This window comes from Muntiacus reevesi, chromosome 20 (assembly GCF_963930625.1).
Source record: "Muntiacus reevesi chromosome 20, mMunRee1.1, whole genome shotgun sequence".
In the NCBI taxonomy this organism is placed as follows: domain Eukaryota; kingdom Metazoa; phylum Chordata; class Mammalia; order Artiodactyla; family Cervidae; genus Muntiacus; species Muntiacus reevesi.
The window spans coordinates 39,941,358-39,969,234 of NC_089268.1; the positions used below are offsets into that span (position 1 = coordinate 39,941,358).

The window sequence follows — 27,877 nt, forward strand, 5'->3', positions numbered from 1 at the left end:
TTAGTTTTTAAGCCAAACTAAAATTTCAGATTGTGAAATCAAAGGTTTGATTTAGTGATCTTTAACTGTGTTAGAAAAAATTTATTTTTTGAATGTTTCTAGCCATTCAGAATAAACGATACAGAATATTGCCTCTCATTTTGAGGAAATATCTGATAAACCAGGGGATCATTTTTTGCTGACAGTTTGTTAAAATAAATCAGTGTTTCATTTACTGATCATAATACTGGTCACACAACTTCAGTGTTGCGTACAACTGAGGACACTTCGCTTCGGGCTGTGCACGGGCAAAGTAAAGCTTGACATTGTTAGGCTGTCTGAAGCGTGGTAAGCTTTGTTTTCCTGTGTGTTACCTCATTCAACCCTGACAATAGTCTGATCTACACAAGTCCCATTACTGCTAAATGATATTGACTTTTGGAGGTACTCTGCTCTTAAAGAATAAATCCCTGACTTTCTTGTTAGAAAAATTAATATTACTGGTAACTTGTATTACTTAAGGAAGGAGTTTTTTTTTTAAGCTATTTATTTATTTTGGCTGCACTGCCTGGCTTGTAGAATATTTATTCCCCAACCAGAGAATGAACCTGGGCTTTGACAGTGAGAACTGAGAGCTGGAACCACTGAACTGCCAGGGAATAAGAATGTTTTTTAAGTAGTAACTTTCTACTTCCCTGGGTGCTATCAGATAACATTTAATTGTGGTTTTATATTTACTCAGGAAATTTTCCAAATGAAATACATTTAAATTCAAATTGTTATTTTCAAAGAATTAAGTTTGTAAACGTTTTATAATGTTAACAGTTTAGTAACAAATGCAGTTTTCCATTGTGAATTTTAAAATGTGGATTAAACCAGTTTGTAACATGGAGACAGATGTGAAAAGAAAAATGTTGGCTTTGAAATTTTTCTTGTATACATTACTGGGTAATAAGTAGCATTAATAATAGGAGAAACGTTTTCAGGTGTCCTCATTAAAGAAGAATGTGGGTCAGTTCAGTGGCTTTCCATTTGAAAAAGGAAGTATCCAATATAAAAAGAAGGAAGAAATGTTGAAAAAGTAAGTTATCTTTATAAATAATCACATTTAGAATGTGCTTCAGCTTTTTTTTTTTAAACATTTAAGTATAACTGCCCTTACATTTTCAGTAGACTGCTGATTCTTTGCTTTAAATTCCAAGACCATGTCATCATAAACTTTTTTTTTATCATAAACTATTAACTTGCTTTCTGAAAAATAGTGACTATAAAGATTATTGAAAGCTCAAAGACATTTCTGTTCCTTAGAAGAATGATACACAGAGGTAAATTATTCACACAGCCCCAAATTCAGAAAGTCCAAAGGGAATGTAAATGTAGTAAAAGCTCTTCCACTCCTATTCTGTGTCAGCCACTCCATTCCCTCACATATAAGTGCCATTTAAACTATTTTGAAGATAATCAAGTTAATAGAAATAATTTCCACACCCTAATGCAGACACCATGATAAGATAATCAAGTTAATAGAAATAATTTCCACACCCTAATGCAGACACGATGATATATTCTTTTTAAATAATTTTTTTAATGAGATGATACATTCTTATAAGTTTTTTATTAAGTCCCCTGTAGTTTAAAACTCTTGAGTATTAAATATGATTACCTCTTACCTTGTTTGAGACATTGTCAGTAGGAATACTCAGGGGGAAATGTAGTATTTAATCACCAGCCAGAAGAATTAATAAGTTTGTGAATTTTAAGTAATGAAAAATTTTACATTATTTTCTAGTGAATGAAGTAAGTTTTTTCTTATACCGTCATTAAAACCTAAATGGTAAATTATGTTTTCTGTTTATTAATAGTACCTGGCTATATTTTGTGCATGCACCAGTCAAGAGTATTGGGAGTATTTCTAAGATTCAGAGAAACTCTGGCTGCTTTCTTAATGTTTGTGGCTGAGTCAGTTGGGTTAGCTCTTATCTTTATATTGTGGAGAATGTTTATAAATTTTCCTACGTAATCACATTGGTTTTTTCCATTTTCTGTTTCAGATTTAGAAATGCCATGTTAAAGAGCATCTGCGAGGTTCTTGACTTGGAGAGATCGGGTGTAAATAGTGAACTGGTGAAAAGGATCTTGAATTTTTTAATGCATCCAAAACCTTCTGGCAAAGTGAGGATCAATTTTTACTATTTCAGTAACAAATCAATTCTATTTAGCCTCTCCTTTCTCTCTCTTTTTTAAATGAACATTTTAATAGCAGCTTTGCTATCAATATTCAGTAATATCTTCTACTTTCAAATAATTTGCCTTTGGTTGACATACCCGCAACAATTTTGATAGAGAAAACAGAAGGCACACAGATGTGTTCTCCCTTATCAAGCATAAAGGATGTAAGAGTAAGAAAGATAGATAATTGTTATGTAAATGTCAGATGGGACAGAAATGCAAAGAAACCAGAATTCTGTATCTAGAAGACACTTGAACAGAAATAGGGCTGAGGAGGAAGTATTGGGCTGGTGAGGGAGGGTGCACAGCTTATAATCAGATCCAGAAAGACAAGGTGGTGTGTTAGAGCTGGAGATTTACTAGATACTGGAGTAGGGTTATGAAAAAGGGGTGGAAAAAAGCTGGCTTTTTGAAGTTTCTTGGGTTGGATTTCCAGAAACACCGAGAGAGCCCAGGACAGGGGAGTGAAATGGCCTTAACAGTTTTTGCCATTCTTCTGAAATCTGGATTCAGTTCAGTTCAGTCACTCAGTCGTGTCCGACTCTTTGCAACCCCTTGAGCCTCAGCACGCCAGGCCTCCCTGTCCATCACCAGCTCCCGGAGTTTACCCAAACTCATGTCCATTGAGTCGGTGATGCCACCCAACCATCTCATCCTCTGTCGCCCCCTTCGACTCCCGCCTTCAATCTTTCCCAGAATCAGGGTCTTTTCAAATGAGTCAGCTCTTCACATTAGGTGGCCAAAGTATTGAAGTTTCAGCTTCAAATCTGGATTAGATTTGCCCTAATTGTTTAACAGTAGCAAAGGACATCACTGAAGTGAAGTGTTAATTATCTGAATTTGCCTTTTCAGCTTAAGTCTTTCATCATTTATTTTCTTTATTTTCTCATCTTAACCGGAAAGAATTGAGAAGAGATCTAGAGGGCCTAGGAGCTTAGAGTCCATTAGTGAGGAGAGAAGGGTGTTAAGATTAGAAAAGTGGGAAATAGCTCTGGGACTTATTTTTGCCTGCTCTTGGCCCTGTTGACTATTAGCTAGACAGTGATCCCTAAGGATATTTTTGTCACGTAGCTACAAATTGAAGAGGTATGGTAATGGGGAGGGAATTCTTCTTGGTTTATCTAAAAGATGAGTTTGAACACTCTTTCCCCAGAAGCAGTTACTAAGTTGCCTGAATTATGAAGGATGTGTTTAATTCAACTTTTCCTTAGTGGTTTTCAGATGTGTTTAGCTTCAAGACCCTATCACTCTCTTAAAGTTAATGAGGACCTCTAGAGCTTTTGTTTATGTGAGTTACTTTGATATTTGGTAGTGGTGACTTAGTCCCTAAATCGTGTCTCACTCTTTGTGACCCCATGGATGATAGCCCACGAGGCTCCTCTGTCCATGGGATTTCCCAGGCAAGAATACTGGAATGGGTTGCCATTTCCTTCTCCAGGAGATCTTCCTACCCCAGGGATCGAATTCAGGTCTCCTGCATTGCAGCCAGATTCTTCTTACCGACTGGACCACCAGGGAAGCCCCTTTTGATGTATACTGTATTCTAAATTACAACTGAAAACTTCTGAGATAGCAGACCCACTGCATGTTAACAGAAGTAATATTTTGTCTGAAAAATAGCTATACTTTCCAAAATTTTAGTGAGAGTGACATTCTGTTTTTGCAGATCTGTTTGTGCCTTGATTTAAGGCAGGTCTATTCTCATTTGCTTCTGCATTTCCTTCTCTTGCAATAATGTATTGTTTTGCTTGAAGTATAAGAAAAAAAAAATCCAACGTCACACAGCTATGTAGTTAGTAAAAGGGGGGATATTTTTAAAAGCCTTTCAGATAATTTTGGATAGTCTCCTTTGATACAGCACTAAATCTCCACAGTTTGGGGAGGAGTGGGGGAGTCTTAAAGGTTAGTTGTAATGCGGTATCTAAAACCATGTTAATAAACTTGAACCTTCTACCTGTGTGTGATTTTGTAATACGTACCCTCCATTTGGAAAGTACTGATTCCCTGAATTACTCGTATCTTCCAAATGTTGGCACTTTCCACAATCAAAAGCCAGATTCACTAACATAACTATTATCAGGGACAAAAAAAATCTTTAGGTACTGGGAGGCTGTCAGGCCCATGAAAGTGGAGGTGAACTTTACAAAATTTAATTTTCACTTGAAACTTTGAAATTTATCATTGGAAACAAGTGCTGTTAGTTTGGTGTGTTTTGTTTTGTTTTGTTTTCTTTAGGTGACAAACTCACATTCATTTTTGAGAATATGTCTATCAAATACTAAGTCTGAATAGGCATCATTTTTCACTTATCCTTTTAAAAATGATGTTCCAAAGAAAAAAGTAGCTAACTTTGCAACCCCATGGACTGTAGCAGCCCCCCAGGCTCCTCTGTCCATGGGATTTCCCAGGCAGTTTCACTGCTCAGTTGCACAAATGCTTCTTGTCAGGAAAATCAGTGAGCTCCTTATGCAGCCCGAGTACTGTGTGTGCACCTCCCGTTATGTTGTGCAGATGTTGTAAAGACGCACTCAGAGGTTAAGTTAACATCAGGGACTAGTGTGTGGTTGGTTACGAGGTTGTGAGGAGCAAAATGACTACAAACACAAGTTTCTGCCTCAGTCTTGATAAGGTATCAGTAGGTTTGCCTGCCATCCGTTTCTTGAGCAATCACTACAAATGTCAGGGCAGTGAAAAGAGCAAGTAAATACTCTCTTGATATTACTATGAAAATAGTTCTGACCTTTAGGGCTTCTGGGAAGGTCTCAGGAAACTCCAGGGTCCATGAACCATACTTTGAGAATCATTGTTTTATCTTTTTTTTAATGACGTCTTATTCTTACATCCATTTTTCATATCTGATTTTGTGATGATGACTCCTTAATCTAATGGTATCAATCTCAGGCTATTTTCTATGCTACCATATGCTTCCATCATTTAAGGAAAACACTATAAAGTCATTAGTATTCATCTTTTCTGCTCTAGAATAGTCCTAAAGGTGCCTAAAAGTGTTGATTTAACATTGTTTTACTCCTGTTGTACTTCTACTTTGCTTGTTAATCAGATTTTGTTCCTCAAAGGGGATGATGCTCTTGACACTGGTTTCTGATAAATATATTCAACTGTTTTTAGAACCAATATAGGAAAGTTCTAAGGCACTTTTTTTGTTATATTATTACTTTGTTAAAATAAAGATCTCTTCATTTATTTTTAGAAGTTGCATTTCCTTGATTGGGTTCTTGAATGATGAAACATCCTTTCATTTTCTTGTGTAGATTTATCCAGCGTCCTCGCCCCATTCCAGTCCTCATCTTAATTGATTTCACATACAGATTATTTTCTCAACACCTGCATCTGGTTCCTGAGCTGACATAGGGAGATCAGTTTTTTCAAATATATTCATGTCTTGGATTTCATTTAATGAGTAGTGAGTTTAGACAGTGAGAGTTAGCTTTTCTCCAAACAAACATCAAAGAATTCATCAAGATGGATTGGTTCCTGGTAATAGATGGTAATGGCAGCAGTTCACATAATAAGATTATCTGTACATGTTTATTCTAGGAGATTTATGGAGAACCTCTTTGAGAAATATCTTTGTCCACTAACTTAGTTTCTGGAGGCACCTAGATTGACTATTTCCCAGTCTGCCTTTAGAAGGGTAGGTTGGGCAAGCTGGAGGCTGTCCCGTGGGTTATAGATAGCCTCAAAGTGCCACATGACACAAAACAGGCACTTCTTAATTTTGGTGTGGGTGACAGTGACTCCGAAGCCTGGGAGTTCCTGAAAGGGAAGGAAGCCGTGGTTCTGCTGTATTCGTGAGAGATACTAACAGTTACTGAGAATGTGGACACAATTGCATATCTTAAGGTTATGTTATGGAATTTTCCTTAATGTTTCTGCTTATTGTAGAAGATAACACAGGCAAAAACAAAGACAAAAGATACCCATAATTTTAATTCCTTAGTGTATATCTTTTCAAAATCTTTATGCAAAGTTACTTTATGGTTTTCAATTTCTGAAGTTACCAAATATTCCCCTAAGAAAGCATTTAAAAATTAAATTTGTTGGTTAATATAATCAAATCATTTTCCTCATGTGATCTCTGCTTTTTAAATATGCAAGGTTTAATTGAATATCAAAGTAATGGCAGTGGCACTTACTTTGTAGTTCCTAATTAGTTTCATAATTAACATACTCAACACTTACAGCGTGTTTAAAATCATAAGTGAGAATATAATCCTGGCATTACTGAAAGTAGAACCCCTAGGTAATATGAATATAAACTATATGGTTCATAAATTCAGGACGTGTAAAGTGAGGTTTTATTTCCTTTATGGATGATGTCTCTCAGTCTGTTGATTGGAGGGTCTCCTAAAGCAGGAAGACAGTGACAGTTTTAATGTTGATAGGAAATAAATTATGAGTCTAACTGAAAGTATTGTCCTGATGAAGTGTAAACAGACGTCTTAAACGTCACACAGTGTGCCCTCAGACTTCTAGTCCTATATCAGTATGTGAAGAGTCTCTTGCCTGGATGTTTAGAGTTCTAAACAAAATGAATAGCTATTGGTAATGCAGGCAAAAAGGTTAACATGACACGTGGAGTTAGAGGTGTATTACTCTCTGTAAAGCTGCTAAGCTTGTGTCAGGAAAGAAGCATGATTTAAGAAGCTGTTGAGTTGAGAAGTAGTTATCAGAAACAGGTGATTGACTTGGAACTGTAATATCTCATTGATATTCTTTATAAGACCTCATTGGTATTCTTTATTTTACACAGCCATTGCCAAAATCTAAGAAAAGTTCTAGCAAAGGCAACAAAAAGGAACGGAACAGTTCTGGGATGGCCAGGAAAGCTAAGCGAACCAAATGTCCTGAAATCCTGTCAGATGAATCTAGCAGTGATGAAGAGGAAAAGAAAAACAAAGAAGAGTCCTCAGAGGATGAAGATAAAGAGAGTGAAGAGGAGGTAAAACGTTGGCACTTTTTCCTCATTTCTTTTCATGGGGAGAGTTAAATATTTGTCTGTATAATAGGTTGGTCAGGAAACACATATATACCATGTTGGTGGTTTTTAATTCCAAAGACACAGAAATGATGAAGTGTAAGCCCTTTCTTTTTCTTAAGGAGCTTTTAGTTTTATTACTGTGCCAGAGTGTAAGAGTTGGAAAAGAGTGAGGTTGGTGTGGACTTGATTTGCGCTGGACCTTGTAGACTAGAGTACATAAATGAAGGAGGGGCGGGGGTGTGTGTGACAGGAACATAAAGGCGATCTTACGAGAATTTTTTCATATATATCAGTATTTTTTTTTATATCAGTAGTTTTTGATTGACTTGTGCTTTTTTACTGTTTTATGCAAAAAAGGGATTTAAGGACCACCATTTTATCTCATTTGGGGATTATTTAATGAGACTGGCAGCATTTGAAGTTTATTTTGTTGATGGGCAAATTTTGTATCACTTAGGAATGCCTGCCATTTTCTTTTACTTGGGAGTATTTTTTAAATGTTGGGACGTCCATGGTGGCTCGGTGGTAAAGAATCCTCCTGCCAGTGCAGGAGATATGGGTTCAATCCCTGGATCAGGAAGATCCCTTGGAGAAGGATATAGCAACCCACTGCAGTATTCTTGGCCTGGGAAATCCCACGGACAGAGGAGCCTGGCGGGCTGCAGCAGTCCACGGGACAAGTAGATGAGTATGACTGGGTACAAGGAGTGATTTCCTGTTATTAGTAGTGGTTTGCTGACTCTTGTTTTCATGTTTTGGTGCTCCCTTTCATGATCAGAACTTGCTTGGGTAATCTCCCTTGTTTTACTTAGGGACTTGGTTAACATGGCTTGACCTTCTGGGTGGAGATGATTTTTCAGTGTGGAGGGAGGGAGGGCTGTCTTGTGCATTGTAGAGTTTACCTACTAGAGGCTAGTAAGCACACCCCTGTCCCCAACCTTTAGTTGAAACCAAAAGTGTCTTTAGACATTGCCAAGTGTCCCCTGGGGACAAAATCACCTTCAGTTGACAGCTACTCTATTAGAATAAAGATGTGGTAAACTATGTTTTTAAAGGTTTGCGCTTTGTGTTTATTTGTCTTTAGGTATTTAAAAATCTGTGCGTGTTTTAATGTCAGATTCTATAAAGACGTCCGTAAAGCTTAGTATGAAACACTTCCTAATTTTAAAAAGAATACTACAGATCCAGCAGGTGTTTCATAAATAGTATCTTAATATATTTTTGGTGTGAAGGAAGATGAGTAATCTGAGCACTGAGGTTTTTATGAAATAGATTTTAAGGAAGTGGGAGGAAAACATGTTTGTTTATATGTGAATATGTAATAGTAGTAATTCTGCAGTAGATTTCCTCATTCAACACATTTTTGGTTGTCTACTATGTGTATTCATTAAACTTTGCAAAATCTTTTCAAAGGCAGATTTAAAGCATGAAAAGTTGTCTTAGAGTATAAACATTTAATTTTTTCATAGAGGTACTATGGTTAGGAGCATGGCCTTTGGAAACTCAGTTCAGATCCCAGCCGTGTTCTGATCGTCACTGTTTGACTTTGGGCAAGTTACTTACGAACTCTGTATTTCAGTTTCCCATCTGTATAACGGGGATAATCGTAGTAGGAGTGTCTTCCAAAGGTTGTATTGAGCACTTAGAGCAGTGCATATATAGCACAGTATTAAGTAAATATTAGCTGCTGCTATTACTGTTATTATTAAGATGACACTTTATCATATGTAAGATTTCTAAATCCAGTCTTCTGTCATTACTAAGGTGTAAGTTTAAAAGTGAGGATATTTTACACTCATTTTTTCATTGCTTTCCAGATTATTGTCCCTTTGTTCTGAGTAGAGTTAGTTGTTGTCGGTGAATGCAAATAACTGCTGATTCATGACTGTGTTGGTTGTTGTATAAGGATCACACGTGGAACTGTCCCACTACAAATCAGAGGTTTTCTTTCTACAGTGCCTTAAATGAGGGTCTTGTTAGAAATCCAGGTCAAATGATGAAAATCCATGAAGGAAAAAAACACAAAAATGCTTTTCAGACATTCAGAATTAGGTTGGTGCAAAAGTAATTGCGGTTTTACGTTGCTGAACTTTGCCATTTGATATTGGAGTACTTTTTTTTTGGAATACATTCTTAAATGCGGTTCTACTATTCATTTTAATATGCGTTTCTCACTTTTTTTTTTGCTAATGACTTATTTGCTGTTTATATTTATTTTAGACTTTAGAAATGATTCTTAGACATAAAGCAAATTTGAGCAGTTTTTTTATTCAAGTTAAAAATGGGTTGTAAAGCAGCAGAGACAACTCAAAATCAGCAACACGTTTGGGCCAGGAACTGCCTATGAAAGTACAGTGCAGTGGTGGTTCAAGAAGTTTTGCAAAGGAGGGCAGAGCCTTGAAGATGAGGAATGTAGTGGCCAATCATCAGAAGTAGACAATGACCAGTTGAGAGCCATCATCAAAACTGATGCTCTTAAAACTACACGAGAAGTTGCTGCAGAACTCGTCGACCATGCTGTGGTCATTAGGCATTTGAAGTGAATTGGAAAGGTGGAAAAGGTTGAAAAGTAGGTGCCTTGTGATCTGACCAAAAATAAAGTTTTTCTTTTGAAGTGTTGTCCTTTCTTATTCTATACAACAACAATGAGCCGTTTCTCGATTGGATTGTGATGTGCAACAAACAGTTGATTTTACACAACTGGTGATGACCAGCTTAGTGGCTGGACCGAAAAGAAGCTCCAGAGCACTTCCCAGAGCCATACTTGCACCAAAAAAAGGTCATGGTCACTGTTGGGTGGTCCCGTTTGAGCCACTACAGCTTTCTGAATCCTGGCGAAATCATATCTGAGAAGTATGCTCAGCAAATCAGTGAGATGCACCAAAAACTGCAACGCCTACAGCCAGCAGTGGTCAACAGAAAGGGCCTAATTCTTTTCCATGACAACACGCGACTGCATGTCACACTTAACTAACACTTCAAAAGTTGAAAGTATTGGGCTACAAAGTTTTGCCGCATCCACCATATTCACCTGACCTCTTGCCGACTGACTACAACTTCTTCAAGCATCTCGACAACTTTTTGCAGGGAAGACACTTCCACAACCAGCAGGAGACAGAAAGTGCTTTCCAGGAACTTGTCGAATCCCACAGCACGGATTTTTTTACGCTGCAAGAATAAAGAAACTTATTTCTTGTTAGCAAAAATGTGTTGATTTTAATGGTTCGTATTTTGGTTAATAAAGATGTGTTTGAGCCTAGTTATAATGATTTAAAATTCATAGTCTGAAACCACGGTTACTTTTCAACCAATCTAATAATATACAGTCCCACGGCATAAAAGCTGTATCATCATGCTGTATGGTTTTTCTGCTTGGGCTGGTAATGGTAAACTTCATAAAATATACTAGTAAAATCTAGACTGAGAAGTCTTTGTTTTTCCTGTTAAATCACCCTCTCACAAACAGTAATTTTTCATTTCTCTGCAAAGACTTTAAAATTTAGGGCCATTCTCACAAACTTTATTGCTGATTCTGTTACTGTGAAAGGCTCCAGTTGCCTTTGAAAGGTAAGTGCTGGCAGGAGGGATAGTATTTCTATAGTAACTTTGTTTTCCCTTTTTCTTCTATTTTTTGAAGACTCAGTTAAGTGGCAGCCTTATTAGGGACTTCATAAATGGAGATATTTTTGTTCAGTACTGTGAAAAGACCTCTTATTTCTAAGAGGCCATACAGAAGAGTTGCTGATTGATGGGAAAAGTTGAGGATTGCATGTAGATAGAAATTTTTTTGCAGATTTTTTTTTTCACGGAAAATTACTTCATTAATATTTCTTATTTTTATTTCCTGAAATGAATTTTTCCTTCATAGATAAAACATTTTTCCCTGTTAAGATTAGCTTCTTGTTCTATTTTAGATTCTTGGAGTAAATAAATGAGCTTGTTTTTTCTTTCCTCTGTGAATTGAGAGCTTTGGAGCATATAATTTACATCGTGTTGCTGAAGTCAGAAGTCTTAAGCAGACATCCAGTTCCAGTTATGGTGTTCAGTAGCCAGTTAAGTGAGGCTGAGTATCACTCACTCGGTCCTTTTCATGTTTAGCTGTGTGAAAGAGCAGGATGCTTAATTTATAAGTAAATTTATTATTTTTAAAATACAGGATTAAACTTACTGAAAACTATACTTAAAGAATTGGCAGGGTTTTTTTGTTTAGTCTTTTATATGAAGTATGTCACATTTAGCGTGTTAGCCAGCGATTGCTGAAATCCTTTGAGGTTCTCTGTACCTGTACCTCTGTTTCTCTGATACACAGTGAGGGGTTCACAGCCATTTTTCATTCTCTCTTTCTTTAGAATTAATTCAGACAAGAAGGTGGTCTTTCTGATAGTGACTGGGTAATAATTTCTTTATAAAAGAGCTGTTGTAAACATCTCTATCATCTTGGCTCTTGGACATTTGCTTATTACTCAGGGCGGTAGAAGGAGAGCGTTTTGGAACCAGGCAGAAACTGGTACGTGAGGTTTCTTTACAAAGAGAGCAGAAGTTTAATTACTTATTATGAAAATCAGTTGATTCCCGTATTGGAATAGATTTTTAGGAAAAGGTTGCTGAGATTAAACCATGCTCAGGCATGCCTTTGACTGCGTGTCACCTTAGGCACAGAGAACTCACGGGAGTACAAGGAAAGGAGAGGCTGTGCTTTCCACGTTAGAGAAGACAACTCTAATGATGTCTTAGACCCTTAAAAGCTAGCTTAGTGCTTCCTAAGTTTTTGTTTCCTAGTGTTTTTATAAACATTATATCTAGGAAAGTGTAAAACTGTGAATATTTACTTCGTGAGTATTGAATTTATCTGAATATTCCCAAATACATCAGGAATAACTTCAGCTCTGTACTTAAAACCCCTACTAATAATGTCCGAAACAGGAGTTACTTTTTCTTTCAGGACAGGGAACCCACAAATAGGCAATTCTGGGCCAGGACAGCAACTCAAGAAAAGTATTAAGAATTTATTGACTATCTCTACTGAGCCCTCATCTTGACATGTGCCATTTAACCTCATAATCTCAGAAAGATTGTTTCACCTTTAGGCATTGTGTCCCTGTGCCAGGTAGAGAAGGGCAGAGAGATTTCTTTTGGTGTTTTCTCCCCTGGCAAGGATACATTTTACCAGAGATCTCCATGTGCATTGCATGGGCCAGAGTATTATTACCTGGCCACTGCTGGCTGTAGGGGAAGCTGGAGAGACCCAGGTGTGAGCTCCTGCATCTGTCAGAGGAAGACGTAAAAAGTGGGATGTTGAGTGAGCCATCATACAGTGTTTACCCAGTCAGAGAATTTTGCAGTTACAGTTTTGGTAAACATTTGGACCATTTGAGGAATTATTTGGTAGTGGTGGGAGGGTGAACATGAAAACTTTGTTAGTCCTTAATTATGTCCTAAAAAATTAGAATCTCCCCCCTCCATATGATCAAAGGAATTACAGAATTATATAAACTATTGGAACCTTTTGTTGGAAGGCAAAATTGAATAATTACCGTAATAAAATCTATTTAAACTTGCTTTCCTGGTCTCATGGGATAGAGCAAGGCTTGCACATTCTTTACTCTTGGCGTTCTCAAGTTTTCTCAGCCAAGTTGTTAAAAGAATAGTGTATTAGAAGCTAATACTTATTTTGTTCATCTGTTCACCCAGTACAACCTTTCTGCTGTGAGGACAGGATTCTGGCCCAGTGACAGGCGTCTTTTTTGGAGACTCTCCTTCAATAGCCCTGCTGCCTATAAAAGATAGGTAAGCCTTCTCCCAAGGGTGGTTTTTGGTTTTTTTTTTGCCTCCCTTCAAAAAGTGCCTGTGTCATTCCCCTGCTTCTGTACCTTCATGGTTATCAGACACATGGAAAATCTCCTTCAAATTTTTAAAAGTTTCTATTATTACTGTACATTGTAAAAAGTTCAGGTTACAGTACATTGTACTGTCTGAAATTAACTGGCAGCAGTTGGTTTTATCTGTTTCCCTTAAGCGCATCAAAAACACCTACAATACTGATAGTTCTGATTGAATCGCTCACAGCATCTTCAGAAATGGCAAGCCAGAATCTAGAAATAAATCCCAATTTGGAAACTAGCTGTTTATTCTTTTTTTTTTCCTTTTTTCATTTTTCACCTAATTTTTTCCCGTACATTTTTGCTGAAAGACTCAAAAGTCTTACTTCCTGTTTGATTAAATGCAAAAGGTATTAACTGTCATGAGTACTTCCAACATTTTTCCTGTATAATGCCTCATAATGTGTTTATTATAATTACTAAAATATTCAGAATTTTTTTTATGTTCTTCCTTCTTTGGTTTTTTTTTCTTTATTTTTTTTTAAAAAAGAATAAGATATAAAAAATTACCCATGTTCAACTGCTGTTCACATGGAACCCTTCTCCACTTCGGCCTTCCAAGTTCTCGTTTGAATATTTGCTACCACCACCAAGATCTGCACCTGCGGCGGCTCCACCCGGCCCGCGCCCTAGGCTTCCAGGCTCCCCGCAGCGGCCCTCCTACTCGTCGGGGCGTAGCGTCCGCGGGGGTGGGGGGCGGGGCGGGGGAGGAGGGTGTCCTCCCCGCCGACCCCTTCCTCCCGGCTCCCGTCCCTCTCGCGCCTCTCCGACTGCCGGCGATGGCCGGGTGTGGGCCCGACGCTCCAGCGCCATCCATTTTCAGGGCTAGTTGATTAGGCAGGTGAGTTGTTACACACTCCTTAGCGGTTTCCGACTTCCGTGGCCACCGTCCTGCTGTCTATATCAACCAACACCTTTTCTGGGGTCTGATGAGCGTCGGCATCGGGCGCCTTAACCCGGCGTTTGGTTCATCCCGCAGCGCCAGTCCTGCTTACCAAAAGTGGCCCACTAGGCACTCACATTGCACGCCCTGCTCCACGCCAGCGAGAATAGGTTGAGATCGTTTCGGCCCCAAGACCTCTAATCATTCCCTTTACCAGATAAAACTGCATGGGTTCATTGCGAGAGCGCCAGCTATCCTGAGGGAAACTTCGGAGGGAACCAGCTACTAGATGGTTCAATTAGTCTTTCGCCCCTATACCCAGGTCGGACGACCGATTTGCACGTCAGGACCGCTATGGACCTCCACCCGAGTTTCCTCTGACTTCGCCCTGCCCAGGCATAGTTCACCATCTTCCGGGTCCTAACACGTGCGCTCATGCTCCACCTCCCTGGCGCCTCGGGCGAGACAGGCCGGTGGTGCGCCCTCGGCCGAGTGGAGAGGCCTCGGGATCCCACCTCGGCCGCTGGCTGAGGCAGCCTTCACCTTGCGCGACGGCGGCTTTCGCGCGAGCCCCTGACTCCCGCACGTGTCAGAATATTTTTTAAAGACTTAAAGTAGGAGGCCAGGTCTTAGTTTTTAATGTAATCACTTTTCGATTGCTCAGTTCAATAAATAGAGAGTGTGCTCTGTGCTGTTGAGTAATACTTGGTACAGGATTTTAAAAGAAAGAGCATCTCTGTTGATGAGGGAAAGCTTTGGGAAGAGGTTGGAAGAAAACCAGTTGTAACTGACTTTGGGGATAGAAAGGAAAGTTGGACATGTGAACAAAGTTGGGGAGTAGAAAGATAATACACACTTGTTTGTGGTTAGGTAGTTTGTCCAGAAGTAAAGCGGCTAGAGGTGAAGCTAGAGCAGCATACACTGAAGCCAGGCTATAGAGAACCCACGTAGTTTGGCCTTATTGTGTGAGTAATACAACCTCTGGGGACAGATTCAGCATTCTCGTTCCTTCAAAATGGTTGCTTATTCTACCTGAGCATTTTGCTAAGTGGAGAAAAAGAGACAGAGCCTTTTTCTTGCAGGAACTGACTGTTTAGGTGGGGAGAGCTACCAGTCTTTAAGTAAGCCTTTATTGGTGCATGACAAGGAGGATGGGGTTCCCCAGTGGCTCAGCAGTAAAGAGTCCTCCTGCAATGCAGGAGACCTGGTTTGACCCCTGGGTCAGGAACCTCCCTCTGGAGAAGTAAATGGCAACCCACTCCAGTATTCTTGCTTGAGAAATCTCACTGATAGGGGAACCTGGCGGGCTACAGTCCCTGGGGTCACAGAAGAGTCAGACACGACTGAGCGACTAACGGCAGCAAGGAGGATGCTCTTGAGAATCTGTTATGTGCCATGTACTTTCTCATCTTGTACCTTGTGTAGTCTTGACTCCATGAGAGAAGGTGGTACATTCTTATTTTTTGCTTTGAGGATATAATTAATACCCGACTTTCCAGAGCTGCTAGTTCATATACTTCTGTCTTCAGCTCTATATCCAAATCTGATTTTAAGCAGTAGCTTTAGGAAAGTTTAACATGGGCATACATCCACTTCTGCTGGTGTAAATTTCAGCGTGTTGATCTCTCTGATTCTGCCTATTCTCTGTGTGTCTCCAGTAATTGATGACCGAGAGTTGGCAAACTATGGCCTGTATGCAGATCTAGTTTTCATATAGCCTAGAAGCCAAGGATGGCTTTTCCATTTTTTAAATATTTGTAAAAGACAAAAGAGGAAGATTGTACAACAATGACCATAAGGGGCCAGCAAAAGCTAAAATATTTGCTATTTGCACTTCATAGAAAAGGCTTGGTGACAGACCTAGACCATATATTTCTCTCATTTTGCATGGTTTATAGCTAGGTGAGTAAGCTGTGGGGCTTTTAAGAAATACACAGGTCTCAAGCCCCCACCCTTAATTTTTTTCTCTCTCTCTTAAAATATACAACCTATTTAGATAAGTTGTGCCAAAAGACTGATACTGAAAATCAAGAAGTTTGGCTAACTGCTATTGGTAGAAAAATTGTCTTAGCAAGCAGAGTGATTCTAATGAAATAGAACCTTGGAGTTGGAATAGATCTTGAAAAGTTATCTATAGTCTCCAAGTATCTTTTCCCATCTCAATTTTCCAAATAATTACATAGCAACAGCTAAGTGGTAGTTCTAAACTTGGCAGTGGAGATCAAGAAACAAGATAGAGTCTCCGTGTTAAGCCGTTCAATCTGGTTGGCAGGAGGGGAGAGGTCAAAGATTAGGAGGGGAAAAGTACGGGAAAATAAAGAGTTAAGAAAGTGGTTTTCTCAAGTTGGAGTATTTCTCTCTTTCTAGGAGCAGGTAGGGAGCAAAGATCCAGACAGGGAAACCTCACAGGAGGTAACAGTTTGATCTGAGTCTTAAAGGATAAACAGGAGAGGTTGGCATAAGGAAAGAAAGGGGTTTGGAGAAAATGATGCAAAACTGAATTACATGAGAGGCCCATCTTAGCTTCACCAAAAAAACCCAAAATTCTAGAGAAATGATCCTGGAGCCTGTACAGAGTTTGGAGGAAAGGGCCAGAGATAGCCCTAATACTGAGTTTGGTTACATTTTATTGCCTTTCTGTATTTTCTGCCAGCACTTTTAATTCTTTGTTATTCTCAGTAGCATTTGTATGTAACAGAATTAGATCATGGTATCATTGACTTGCTGCACTGGGTCAGTTCAGTAGTTTTCACCTGTGGCTTACAGAAAACTGTAGCTACTTTGGTCTTCTCTATAAGCAGCTAGTGCAGTAGGAGGCACACTGGACCTATCCAGGGTCTTACTTCTTACTAGCTGTAAGGCATTGTTTCCCTTAACTGCACAGATGTATTTTCCTCATTTATAGTAACGCCAGTTGTTTGTCATTGTGGGGGGTTTTTTTTGACTTTGTTTTGTTTTTTAGGTCATATGAGTGTGTGTATATGAAAGCAGTGATGTACAAATGCCTTTTTCATTTTCCTTTTAATTTTTAACCATATTCTGGGTTCAGAGTACAGATAAATCAGATCCTGCAAATGATGCAGAAATGAACATAGCCAGAAATATTGAAGTGGCTACTTGATGGCAGGTGCTTTTGTAGTTTTTAGGAACAGAGCCAAATTAGATATTTGGGTGTCTCTCCTCATGGAGATTGTCAGATAGGCCCCTAAGAAACTTGCAGTGTAGTGGGAGAACAGACATGTAAATCCCTACACTTTGAAACACATAAATATGTTAAATGTTTTCTTTGGTGCCTTTTATGTATTCGATCCTCACAGAAGTTCTACAGATATGGCCATAGTTGGTTGAATCTGCAGTGCCTGGAAGACATCATTTAAATGTAGATTATAAATGTATCCCAGTATCTAAGATGTGGGAGGGGGCAAATGTTAAATTTAGCCAACTCTGGTATTATTACCTCTACTTTGCAGATGCAGAATCAGACACAGGAAGGATAAGTGATTTGTCTGAGAATTCAAAATTGCTCACTGATGGAGTCAAGACTTGAATCAGGAAGTTTGGCTCCAAAAACCTGTTTTCTATTTCACTGCTTCACAAAACCTTCCACAAAGAGCAAATGAATTGTAGGTCAAGTACTGTGGGGGCTGCCGATTAATCAGATTGGCTGTACTATGAAAGATTTGGAGAATGTGATTGCTGAGAGAGGTTTAGACTCATGCGTGAAATTTCCCTAAGTAGAGGAGAGGGGATGAAAGTAATGAAAATTTGAAAGGTGGTGTAGAATTTAAGTGGGCGTGGTTTTTTACTTTCCTTCTCAGTTTTCCCAGGGGCTCTTTTCATTATCTCCAAAATACTAGGTGATCTTGTTTGCCATAACTTCCAAAAATTGTCTGTTGTTGCAATGTCAAGGTCTATCTTTTTGAGATTCCCTGTTTTCCAAAGTTCCTAATATATTTTTCCTGTACCCAATATCTTATCTTCAGGGCAACTAAAGTGGTTTTTAGCACCTGTAAGGCTAAAGCACGTGATGTGAATTATTTATCTGATTGTCTCTCTGCTCAAGATGAAACACATGAGTTTCTACAGTTTATGTCACTACTCAGCTTTCACTGTTTCCCTATGCCAGCACTTACATTATGAAAAATATATTTTACTGAATTCCTACCATGAGTTTCTTACATAGAGTAATGACCACCCCCTCCTGCATTCTTGCCTGGAGAATCCCATGGACAGAGGAGCCTGGCGGACTGCAGTCAGTGGGGTTGCAAAGTCAGACACAGCTGAGCGACTGACACACTAAAGATTTTTTAAAAACTGTAATTTTGTCATTTTAATCTCCGTATGTGTATATTTGCTTTTATTTTATTAGCTCTGAGTTAGTGTTTAAGAAAACAGGATCTGGAGTAAGATCTGTTTGAAGCTCACGTCTTTATGATGTGACTGTACAAAACCTCTCTGAGCCTGCATTTCCTCATATGTTTATAAAAAGTTACTGAGAAACTACTTTGCACTATTTTAGGAGTTAGGGATACATCAGTGAACACAAAAAGTTCAAAAAAATTCTTGTTCTCATGGAACTTACCTTTTAGTTGGGAGAGATTGACAATAAATAACAGAATATTAATAGTACTTAATATTTTACAGGTTTTTTTTTCCCCCAAGAGTAAAGTCTTCTGCATATAAAGTTTTCTCTCCATAGTGTGTAAGAAATGTGAGCACTTATTATTTATAAAGTTTGATTCTTTACTTCACTTGACTAGTCTTGTGTTGGGATAAAATTAAGTTTCTTGAATGTTACTCATCTCAGAAGTGGACAGTTAGTAATAATTTTTCACTGGTGATATTGACTACGTTAGGTTTCTCTACTGTTGTTGAGGGGTGTGGACAAGTAGAGGGATGGCAGTTAATCACTCATCAATGTATGTACTTTGTTTTTATTTCCAACAGCCACCAAAAAAGACATCCAAAAGAGAAAAGCCCAAACAGAAAGCCACTCCTAAAAGTAAAAAATCTGTAAAAAGTGCTAATGTTAAGAAGGCAGATAGCAGTACCACCAAGAAGAATCAAAATAGTTCCAAAAAAGGTATGTTAGAAATGACACATTTTCAGCAACCCTAAATAGCTACAACTTATATGCTATAGTGTGGTTTTTAAACATATGTGAAAAATAGATAAACTATGAAGAACTTTGAGGGGAGTATACCAGTTTTGGTTTTATCATTTTTCAAAATCGACAAAAATTTCAGTGCGTGTTTTTATAGGTACTATAGAGCAGTGATCTATAATTTTTTTAATTTAGTACCTTTTCAAGAATCTGATGAATGTTTATAGAATCTTTCCTAATCTGTCTTGAATATTAATTTATTTTTCTATGTAAGAAAAAATTTATTTTCATGCCATAAAATATCTTACTTTTAGAAAGTGAATCTGAGGACAGTTCGGATGATGAACCTTTAATTAAAAAATTGAAGAAACCTCCTACAGATGAAGAGTTAAAGGAAACAGTAAAGAAATTATTGGCCAGTGCTAACTTGGAGGAAGTCACAATGAAGCAGATTTGCAAAGAGGTAATTTGGATAGATACTGAGAACATTTTCCTTTTATTTGAAAAAAATCTTTCACCTATCCCTCAGGTTAAAGCTAGATTCTTACATGCTTTCATTCATTGAACAAGTATTTATAGAACTACTACATGCCAGGTGTTCTTGTAGGCACTGGGGTACCACTTTCAGTAAAGTAGTCAAAACCTCTGCCCTATTAGAGTCATTTTATAAACAAATAGTCGAATGTATACAGTGACTGAAGTTAAAGTGATACATTCCAAACTGCATAGGAATAATCTTTTTCCTAACCTGGAAACAATTTTTATTGATGCATCCCTACATTATGTTAGTTTAACCGAGCAGAATCTTGTGGGCTACCTTACTTTCAGTACTACTACGATAAATGAGGTTAGATTCCAGGTTAGATTCTTAGCTCAAACTTTTGTGAAATTCTTTCTGATACTTCTCAGGAAATGATCTAGTCTTGAATATGATTCCATACTCTAGGTTGAGATTAGAAGATTTTAGAATCTGGTTTCTTATGGTAAAATGAAATTAAAATTTGAAATGTACTAAAGGTAGAATATTGTTAACTTTTTTAAGGTATCAATTATTGTTTCTCATATTCATTCAACATTAGCTGAGCCTCTGCTGCACATCAGGCACTGGGATAGGTGTTAAAAGTGGTATAGGGAAATGTGTTCGCATCCTCTATAAGTTGTAACAACTTTGGGGAATAGTTAGGTAATATGTTAAAACTTAAATGGCAAGTACCCTTTAACCTAGCAATTCCATTTCTAGGTCTCTATCTTAAAGACATAGTCACATCTACACAAAATTATTTCAATAATGTTCAGCCTGTCTGTAATACTGAAATCAGAAACAACCTAAATGGCCTTCGATAGGGAAATGTTTAAACTGTACATCCACACTTTTGGAATACTGTGTAGCAGTTCAAAAGAACATCGAAAAACCTGCCAGGTATTTTCAAGTTTTTAAAACAGAGGTATTTCCCTGTTATGTAAACACAGAAAGACTATATTGCCATTGACATGTTTATATGTTTGTATATAAACTTATTTCTAAAGATCTGGAAGAATAATAGCAGACTGATAGCTCGTTTCCTCTGAGAGGAGTGGCTGAAAGTTAAAGGAAGACAAGTACTGTTCATTTTAATGACTTTGTGAACACATTTATGTAATTTTAAGGGGATTATTAGTAACACAGAGAGGTCAGGTGAGAAGAACATGAGGGTTTTTTTTAACTCCGTAAATTCAGAGAAAATTATTGGCCCAGTAGCAGTTCTGCAGGATGGTACATGCCAGGGTTATCCCTTTGACTGAGAATTAATAGCAAAGTGAATTAAAGTTTCTGTGTTAGTAATTAAATTGGAGAATGGTACCAGCTGATCAAATATTTTTTAAGGTCAGGGAGGGAGAGTGGAAGCTTGTGTTAGGCTAAGGGACAGTTGTGAGAAAGGAGAAGCTGAAGGTCCTGAGCCTTGAGAGATGGGTCCCTGCAAAGGGAGACAGAACTGTTGATGGATCCCGTACACATGAATTGGAGAAGAGGCAAGTCAGAAAGTTGAGGAAATTCAGAGTAATGCCTTCTCAACTGAGAGCAAGTGTGTGGGGCACAAATAAGGGGAAGTTGCTGCTGGTGAGGATGCAAGGGGGACCTCATTAGAACTCCTTGGGATTTCTAGGGGGCTGTGACGTTGAATACCACAAACTTAAAACAGGACCAGTCTTTTTTTAACTTTATTTAAGTATAGTTGATAAAAGACCATTCTTTTCAAATTTGTTATATTTTCCTACAGAATTTAACCATAGAAAATTGGTAGTTAGACAAATTAAGGGTTGGAGTTTTGCAGAGAAAGAACAAAAGGCAATCAGTTAGAGTAATGGAAATGATTGACCGTGTTTGCAGAGGTTGGCGAAATACAGCCTGTGGGCCATTGTACCACAGCTATACCCACTCCTCTGAGTATTTCCTACAGGACCATTTATGCTGCAGTGGCCTGGCTGAGTAGTTGTGACTAAAACTGTCATTGGAAAACTGAGATCACTTCTAGCCCTCTGCAGAAAATGTTTGCTGACCTTAAATTGTACGATAGGAGTGAAGCCAGCCAGGTGTATATGGGCAGGTCAGGACTAGAAGTCATTGTGAAACCAAGTAGTAAGTATCAGATTGAGAAGTCTAGAGGCAAAAAATTTAGGAGTGGACTCAAAGATAAAACTAGATCTCAGTGATAATAGCTTCGGGGAAGGGATGGAACACTGATGTGGAGGCTGAAATTCACCAGAGTTGAAGTTGAGGAATCATAAACGCGTTAGATGCTGTAACAGAGAAAAAATAAAAGGATACCTTTAAAAAATGACTGACAGGTAACCTACCAATATAAAGAATTTAATCCACTTAACTAAGATCTTTCTAGATGGTTTCCTCATGCATGTTTATTGTTAACTCAGCTGTACTACTATATAAAACACTGAGAATGCACGCTAGTTTATTTTCTGCTCTATATACAGTATTATTAAAACTACTCATTTGCTGTAGAATTCTATATAGTGAATGAACCATTGGTGGTCAGCATGTACTGTTCAAAGCTACATGTAGCTCTTTGTCCATAGCACAGATTTCTTCATTATCCAAAGAGAATATTATTGGATTTTTAAATCTACTTTTGTTTTCCCTTTTCACTATAGGTATATGAAAGTTACCCTGCTTATGACTTAACTGAAAGAAAAGAGTTCATAAAAACAACTGTTAAAGAGGTAACTATATCCAACTTTTCCAGTTTTGATCATTTTAGACTTACAAAAGAAATTACGTGTAAATACTGCATATTTTTCAAAATATTTATGTCTTGATTTGTTGCTCAAAATTTCCTCAAAATAGATAGGAAAATATAGTAATTTTCATCCCCATTTTAGAGCTTAAAAATAGAACATTAGTGACAAAACTTGGTCTCAGATGAAGATACCGGCTCTGTGTACATGGGCAGGCAGTCAGCTCCAAGGAGCTCACGCGACCACTTGAGCACGTGTTCCTTCCTGTCCACCAGTTAAAGGCAGGAGAAAATCAGCAGTAGCTGGAGTCTTATATTGATCCCAGCTGGCTTCCCACGGTCGCAGTAGTAAGGTAGAAGTTAAAAAATAAAGCGAGGTTTTGATTTATGTGTACCACATACTGTATTTTGGATATGAGGAACTGTTTTCTTTTGTTACAGCTGATTTCTTGAGAAAGAGGACAGAGACAGAGGACCTGTGCCCATGGAGCTAAAGATCTGACTTATATACCATTATACCAGCAAAGAGAATGTATTTCCTTTTCTAAATCTTTGCAAGCATTGTTGGTAGAACTCCCTGCTGACCTTTTTATCTTGAGTGTTAGGTGAATTGCGTTTGCCATTTTAAATTGCATTTTTATGCAGTTTTTAGTTTAAATTTTTGCATGGCTACAGTAATTGTCCCTTGCTTTTATAGCTGTATTTTGTACATTTTGGATTTCTTTATATAAGACTAGATTCTTGAACTGTTGTAGTTTTTAGTGTACTTGCGTACTATTAGCTTAAGTCATACTTTTAATCAGGTAGAACAGAAACTATGGTAATTGGCATTTATACATGCAGAGACTGTTGCAGTATTTAGTAGATGAAATATTTTGAATACACATCTGTCAGTGTTAAAACCAGTGGCGGTGTGTTCATCATGTTAAAAATATATGACCTTCAGCTGCCCAGATGACTAAATTGGAACTTTTCTCCTGCATGTATATATATGTCAAATTGTCAGCATGACAAGAGTGACAGATGTTATTTTTGTATTTTTAAAAACGAATTTGTTGTATATAAAGTTTTTTTATTTCTTTTGTGCAGATCAATTTTTAAACTCATATAAGTAGGTATCTTTACAGTTATAAACTATAAAATGACAGTGTTCAGCCAGATGGTATGACGGAGCAGTGAAAGTCAGAATTCAGTGAAGAAAACACTGAAGCAATAGATAGTTCTCTGCTTTGCCTTGAAGTGTCATCAATTTATAGTTTTAGTGTTAACTCTGCAAGTGTCTGTAGATACATTTTATATTAAGGGTAGACCAAAATCAACACATCAAAACTTCAAAAATTGGGGGGATCTGGATCAAGTAGAAGCACATTTGGCTTCAAATAAATATACTGATTTTTATTATTCACTGCTTTTGCCCACATAAAAAGCTGGTATTTACAGGAAACCTGGCCACCTTTGTAATTATGGTTGAAAGTATCAACTGTAATGCCAGAAGATGATAATGCATAGACAGTAGTGGGTATCTGACAAAGTATTTTTCAAAAGTGATGTACTTATTGCTAACATTAAAGAAAGGTAACATAGTCACAGAATCAGGGGTGTTAAGTTTTGGCCAATCAGAATTCTGGTGATCAACACATGGACCACTCCTGAATGAGACTAATTTTGTCTTTTGATTGTCTTAATCAATTTATTAAATAATCTCTGAATTTTAAAACTGCTGCTTATGTGAGAATTAGGCCTTTGATGAACCAATGAGTGTTTAAAATATCTTTGCATCATAGTACAGAAATATATAAAAATATGTTGACTGCTAACAGGTATTTTCACAGGTTTGACTTGTTTCTTGATAAAGTTATTAAGATATTAAAGAAAGGTATACTTAATACAAATGAGTGAAATAAACAACTAAATGAGACTTGAGAACTGGCCTTTGGTTTTAAATACTTGATTTGTTCCTATAAACCTTGTCAATAAAAACAATAAATCAACGCCTCTGTCTCTTTGCATTTGATATGTTAACATGTACTTCAGAGTAGAGATTTTTTTAATGGATTTATTAGCCTTGTAGCCCATATAATTTGGAGTGCTCATCACTGGTAATTGATTGCTTTTACTTTGAAAAAATACATTACAAGGAAATCTGGGCAGGGCGGGGGGGGGGTGGTTTGTGCTCTCTCAAAACGAAGTTGGTCAGAGTTCACTTGTCTGTGATGCTTCACTTGAAAAGGATACACGGTATAATGCCCACGACCTGCACGGTCTAAGGAGGTTTGGAGGCTGAAGGGATTGAGTTGGTGTCTGTGAAAGACTGGTGAAGATGTATCTGCTGAGTGTGTATTCATCACTACAGTGCACAGTGTATTTGAAAAACATGTTTTATTAAACAGTTTTACACAATCAGCTGTTCACAGTCTGCAGTTAAAACACATTCACTGCTATTAAACAAAATCTTCAGGTAGCAGTGCAAAACATACTCGAGAAAAAAAAGTACCGTGGCTCCTCAAAGAACAAAATGTTAGGTGATGTCACTTGAGACAGGAAATGAGGGGTTTTTTAAAAATACACATTTACTGTACTTTCTTTAGGTAGGTCTCCCCCCTTGTTTGCTTATAGCACTATACAAGTTTAAGTGCCCAGAAACCAAACTAATGATGGACTGTGAACCATTTCAACTTAAAGTGTTTTGCATTTATCACTTGACACATACTATTTAAACGTTTTAATACAGGAAACACTTGAAGCAGAATACTTCCCAATCAGTACCAATGACTTTCCTTAGATAACCCTAAGTATCAACCTTTTCCTGTTAACTTTGAAACCAATTTACTGCTGTTTGCTTTCTTTCAGCTGTATCATACTTCTGGGGAGGGAGGTTTGTCTTAAGTTCTTTCTAAAGTTCACAATATATTCTTTGCATAAAATACAATTTCTACTTACAACCTGACTTTAAAACTACCTAATATTTTGAAAAGTGGTTTGAAAGTCATTTTGAGTCCTTTTTAAGCTGACCAACATACTGAAAGAATCCTTCAAAGACTTTTTAAAACAAAAGCACTGAAATTACCCATATTTCTAACCTGTAAACTGAAGTTTCTTGGCAAGATGGGCATCCTGAAGACCCTGAAATCAGTGTTTATTTTTTTGTCATGAGTGAAAGAAGGAAAAAGTAAATATTCACTATGTTCTCAGGCTTTTAAGATATGGCTTATAAAATGTGTAATATTTATCCCAGGATATTTCACATTTTTCTGCAGTTTTCCAGTGGACCTGCCTATGGAATACTGAAAACAATTCTATAAAAAATATTCCTAGAGACTTAATCAGTTATTTTAAAAAGAGGCAGTAGGGAGAGACTTCTATTAAATTATTCTGACCCTTTTGCTAGTGGTTGCCAAAGTTAAGGCTATTTAAAGTGTCCCATCTGCACAAACATGGCTCTAAGAAAAATAGCCATATTCTGTGTCTAAAGGATGAAGACCACACTCTTCTCTTCTCCATTCTCACTGGTACCACACCTGTATTGTTGAAAATTTTGCCAATGAGTGCACAGATCTAATATGTCTTATTATAAAAGATACCTGAATTTAAATTTCTTTTGAACACCTAATGGGAGGAAATACGTACAATATAAAATAGAAGTTTTATTTACCTTGGAAGAGTTTGTACTGTATCCAAAAAGGGAAGATTTCTATCTAAATTTAAGTAAAAGCTCAATATTAGAACTATATAAAAATCTTAAGGCTCATTGGCAAAGATACTGATAAATTGTCACAGAAATACATGGCTTTGTTTTTTTTTTTAATGATTCCTGCTTGACTTGGTTTTTCAATGTGTGAAAATTGGTCAGCCAAAAAAAAAGTCAGATTTCAAGGGCATCTCTTAACCATGGAAGAATCATATCCAAGGTCATACCTGAAGGTTATATTCTGCCTTACTCTGAAATTGGAACATTTAGCACTAGTCAGACCAAAGGAAAATGCTATTAAATATAAGTGCTTATAAAAGGATTCTTGTAACCCATGCTTTCAGAATGGTAAAAACTGGTTTATATTACCATGCCACCTTGGAACATTTCAGTTTTGCTACCTAGAGAGGATTGTTTGATTTTATCAAAATGAGGTCTAACATGTTTTTCAAACCTTTCCATTTGGGATACAGAAGAAAGCTGCGTCCAAACAAATTCTATTTAAAATGCTGCGATCTTGCTTGCTTCTCGAACACCACTCAAATATGCCCCTGTAACAGTTTGTGGAAAATGCCTGTTTGTTGCCTGTTAAAAAAAAAAAAAAAAGTTATAATTCGAGATCATGTATAAGAAATTTAGATGACTATAAAAATATATCAAAATATAATACGAACTTACACTTTCCTCCCATCCTCCTAAAATGTTGCCATTCCTGTGTGCTCACAGGAACACTCGACTCACCCATCACAGGACCTGAACATTTCTGGCTTATCTCACCATGTTTCACCAAATTCATTCTACACAGTCAGCACTCGTGTGAAGTACTGTGTGACATTCATGAAGGTATTATGTATGCCAGGTACTGGAGTTAAGAATAATGACTAAGACACAGCCTCCTCCCATCAGACAAGTAATCAGTGGTAAGTCAAAACGAGCACAGAAGTGAATCAATTCATCCTTGGCTGGAGTTTTGCTGCATGGGTATTAACAAGAAGAGGTGACAAACAAGGGGAGAGACAAAAGGTGAGGATTATCAACAGAACCTCACCTGCAAGGAGGTTATAGTGGGAGGAGAGTAAGTAAATGAGGTCAGGAAAGTCAGGCTTGGATTTACAACTGTTAGGTATTTTCTGTCGTTGTTGTTAGGTATTCTTGCCTGGAAAATTCGATGGACAGAGAAGCCTGGCATGTATAGTCCATGGGGTCCCGAAGAGTCGGATGTGACTGAAGCGACTGAGCATGCATGCAACCAAGACAGAGTCTGGGATGTGATTGTGGGAGAAGAGTAGCTAAAATGTAGTCAAGTAGGTCAGAGAAAAGGGAATATAAGAAACATGAAGTTCTACGTGAATTTAGGTTCCATGTCACCCAAACTGATGCTGGAATGAAATGGAAAAACATCGCGGTGCCAAAGACTTTAATAAGTGGGAGGATGATCAGGAGGTCAGGGGGAACACCATTACTCGGGAAAAGAGTAGCAGAGTAATAGGAACGTCAAAGGAAATGGGTTTTATAAGAAGTACTTAGTCACTTCAGTCGTGTCTGACTCTTCGACCCTATGGGCTGTAGCCCGCCAGGCTCCCCTGTCCATGGTAAGGGCAAGAATAATGTAGTCCACCAGGCAAGAATAACGGAGTGGGTACCATGGCCTCCTCCAGGGGATCTTTCTGACCCAGGAATTGAACTTGGGTGTCCTGCACTGCAGGCACGTTCTTTACCACTGAGCTACTGGGGAAGCCCTCTTACAAGAAGTTGAGGCAGCAACTGGAGAGAGTCCCTTGGACTGCAAGGAGATCCAATCAGTCCATCCCGAAGGAAATCAGTCCTGAATATTCACTGGAAGGACTGATGCTGAAGCTGAAACTCCAGTACTTTGGCCACCT

General features: G+C 37.8%; 3 protein-coding genes across 5 annotated transcripts in view; 2 read left to right on the plus strand and 1 right to left on the minus strand.

Moving 5' to 3' along the window:
- Positions 1–24,297, plus strand: part of DEK (DEK proto-oncogene) — a 29,788-nt gene extending 5,491 nt beyond the window's left edge. For both annotated transcript variants that reach the window (XM_065913095.1, XM_065913096.1), the window contains exons 5-11: positions 966–1,060; positions 2,031–2,151; positions 6,983–7,171; positions 18,920–19,055; positions 19,391–19,539; positions 22,224–22,292; positions 22,748–24,297. In XM_065913095.1, coding sequence (XP_065769167.1) covers positions 966–1,060; positions 2,031–2,151; positions 6,983–7,171; positions 18,920–19,055; positions 19,391–19,539; positions 22,224–22,292; positions 22,748–22,759 — 771 coding nt within the window. In that variant the 3' untranslated portion in view covers positions 22,760–24,297. The remainder of the gene's footprint in view (positions 1–965; positions 1,061–2,030; positions 2,152–6,982; positions 7,172–18,919; positions 19,056–19,390; positions 19,540–22,223; positions 22,293–22,747) is intronic.
- TPMT (thiopurine S-methyltransferase) overlaps positions 1–27,877 on the plus strand; it is a 278,788-nt gene that overhangs the window by 189,713 nt on the left and 61,198 nt on the right. The window lies entirely within an intron of this gene.
- The window catches only part of KDM1B (lysine demethylase 1B), a 42,099-nt gene continuing 38,892 nt past the window's right edge, over positions 24,671–27,877 (minus strand). For both annotated transcript variants that reach the window (XM_065913094.1, XM_065913093.1), the window contains one exon: positions 24,671–26,579. In XM_065913094.1, coding sequence (XP_065769166.1) covers positions 26,496–26,579 — 84 coding nt within the window. In that variant the 3' untranslated portion in view covers positions 24,671–26,495. The remainder of the gene's footprint in view (positions 26,580–27,877) is intronic.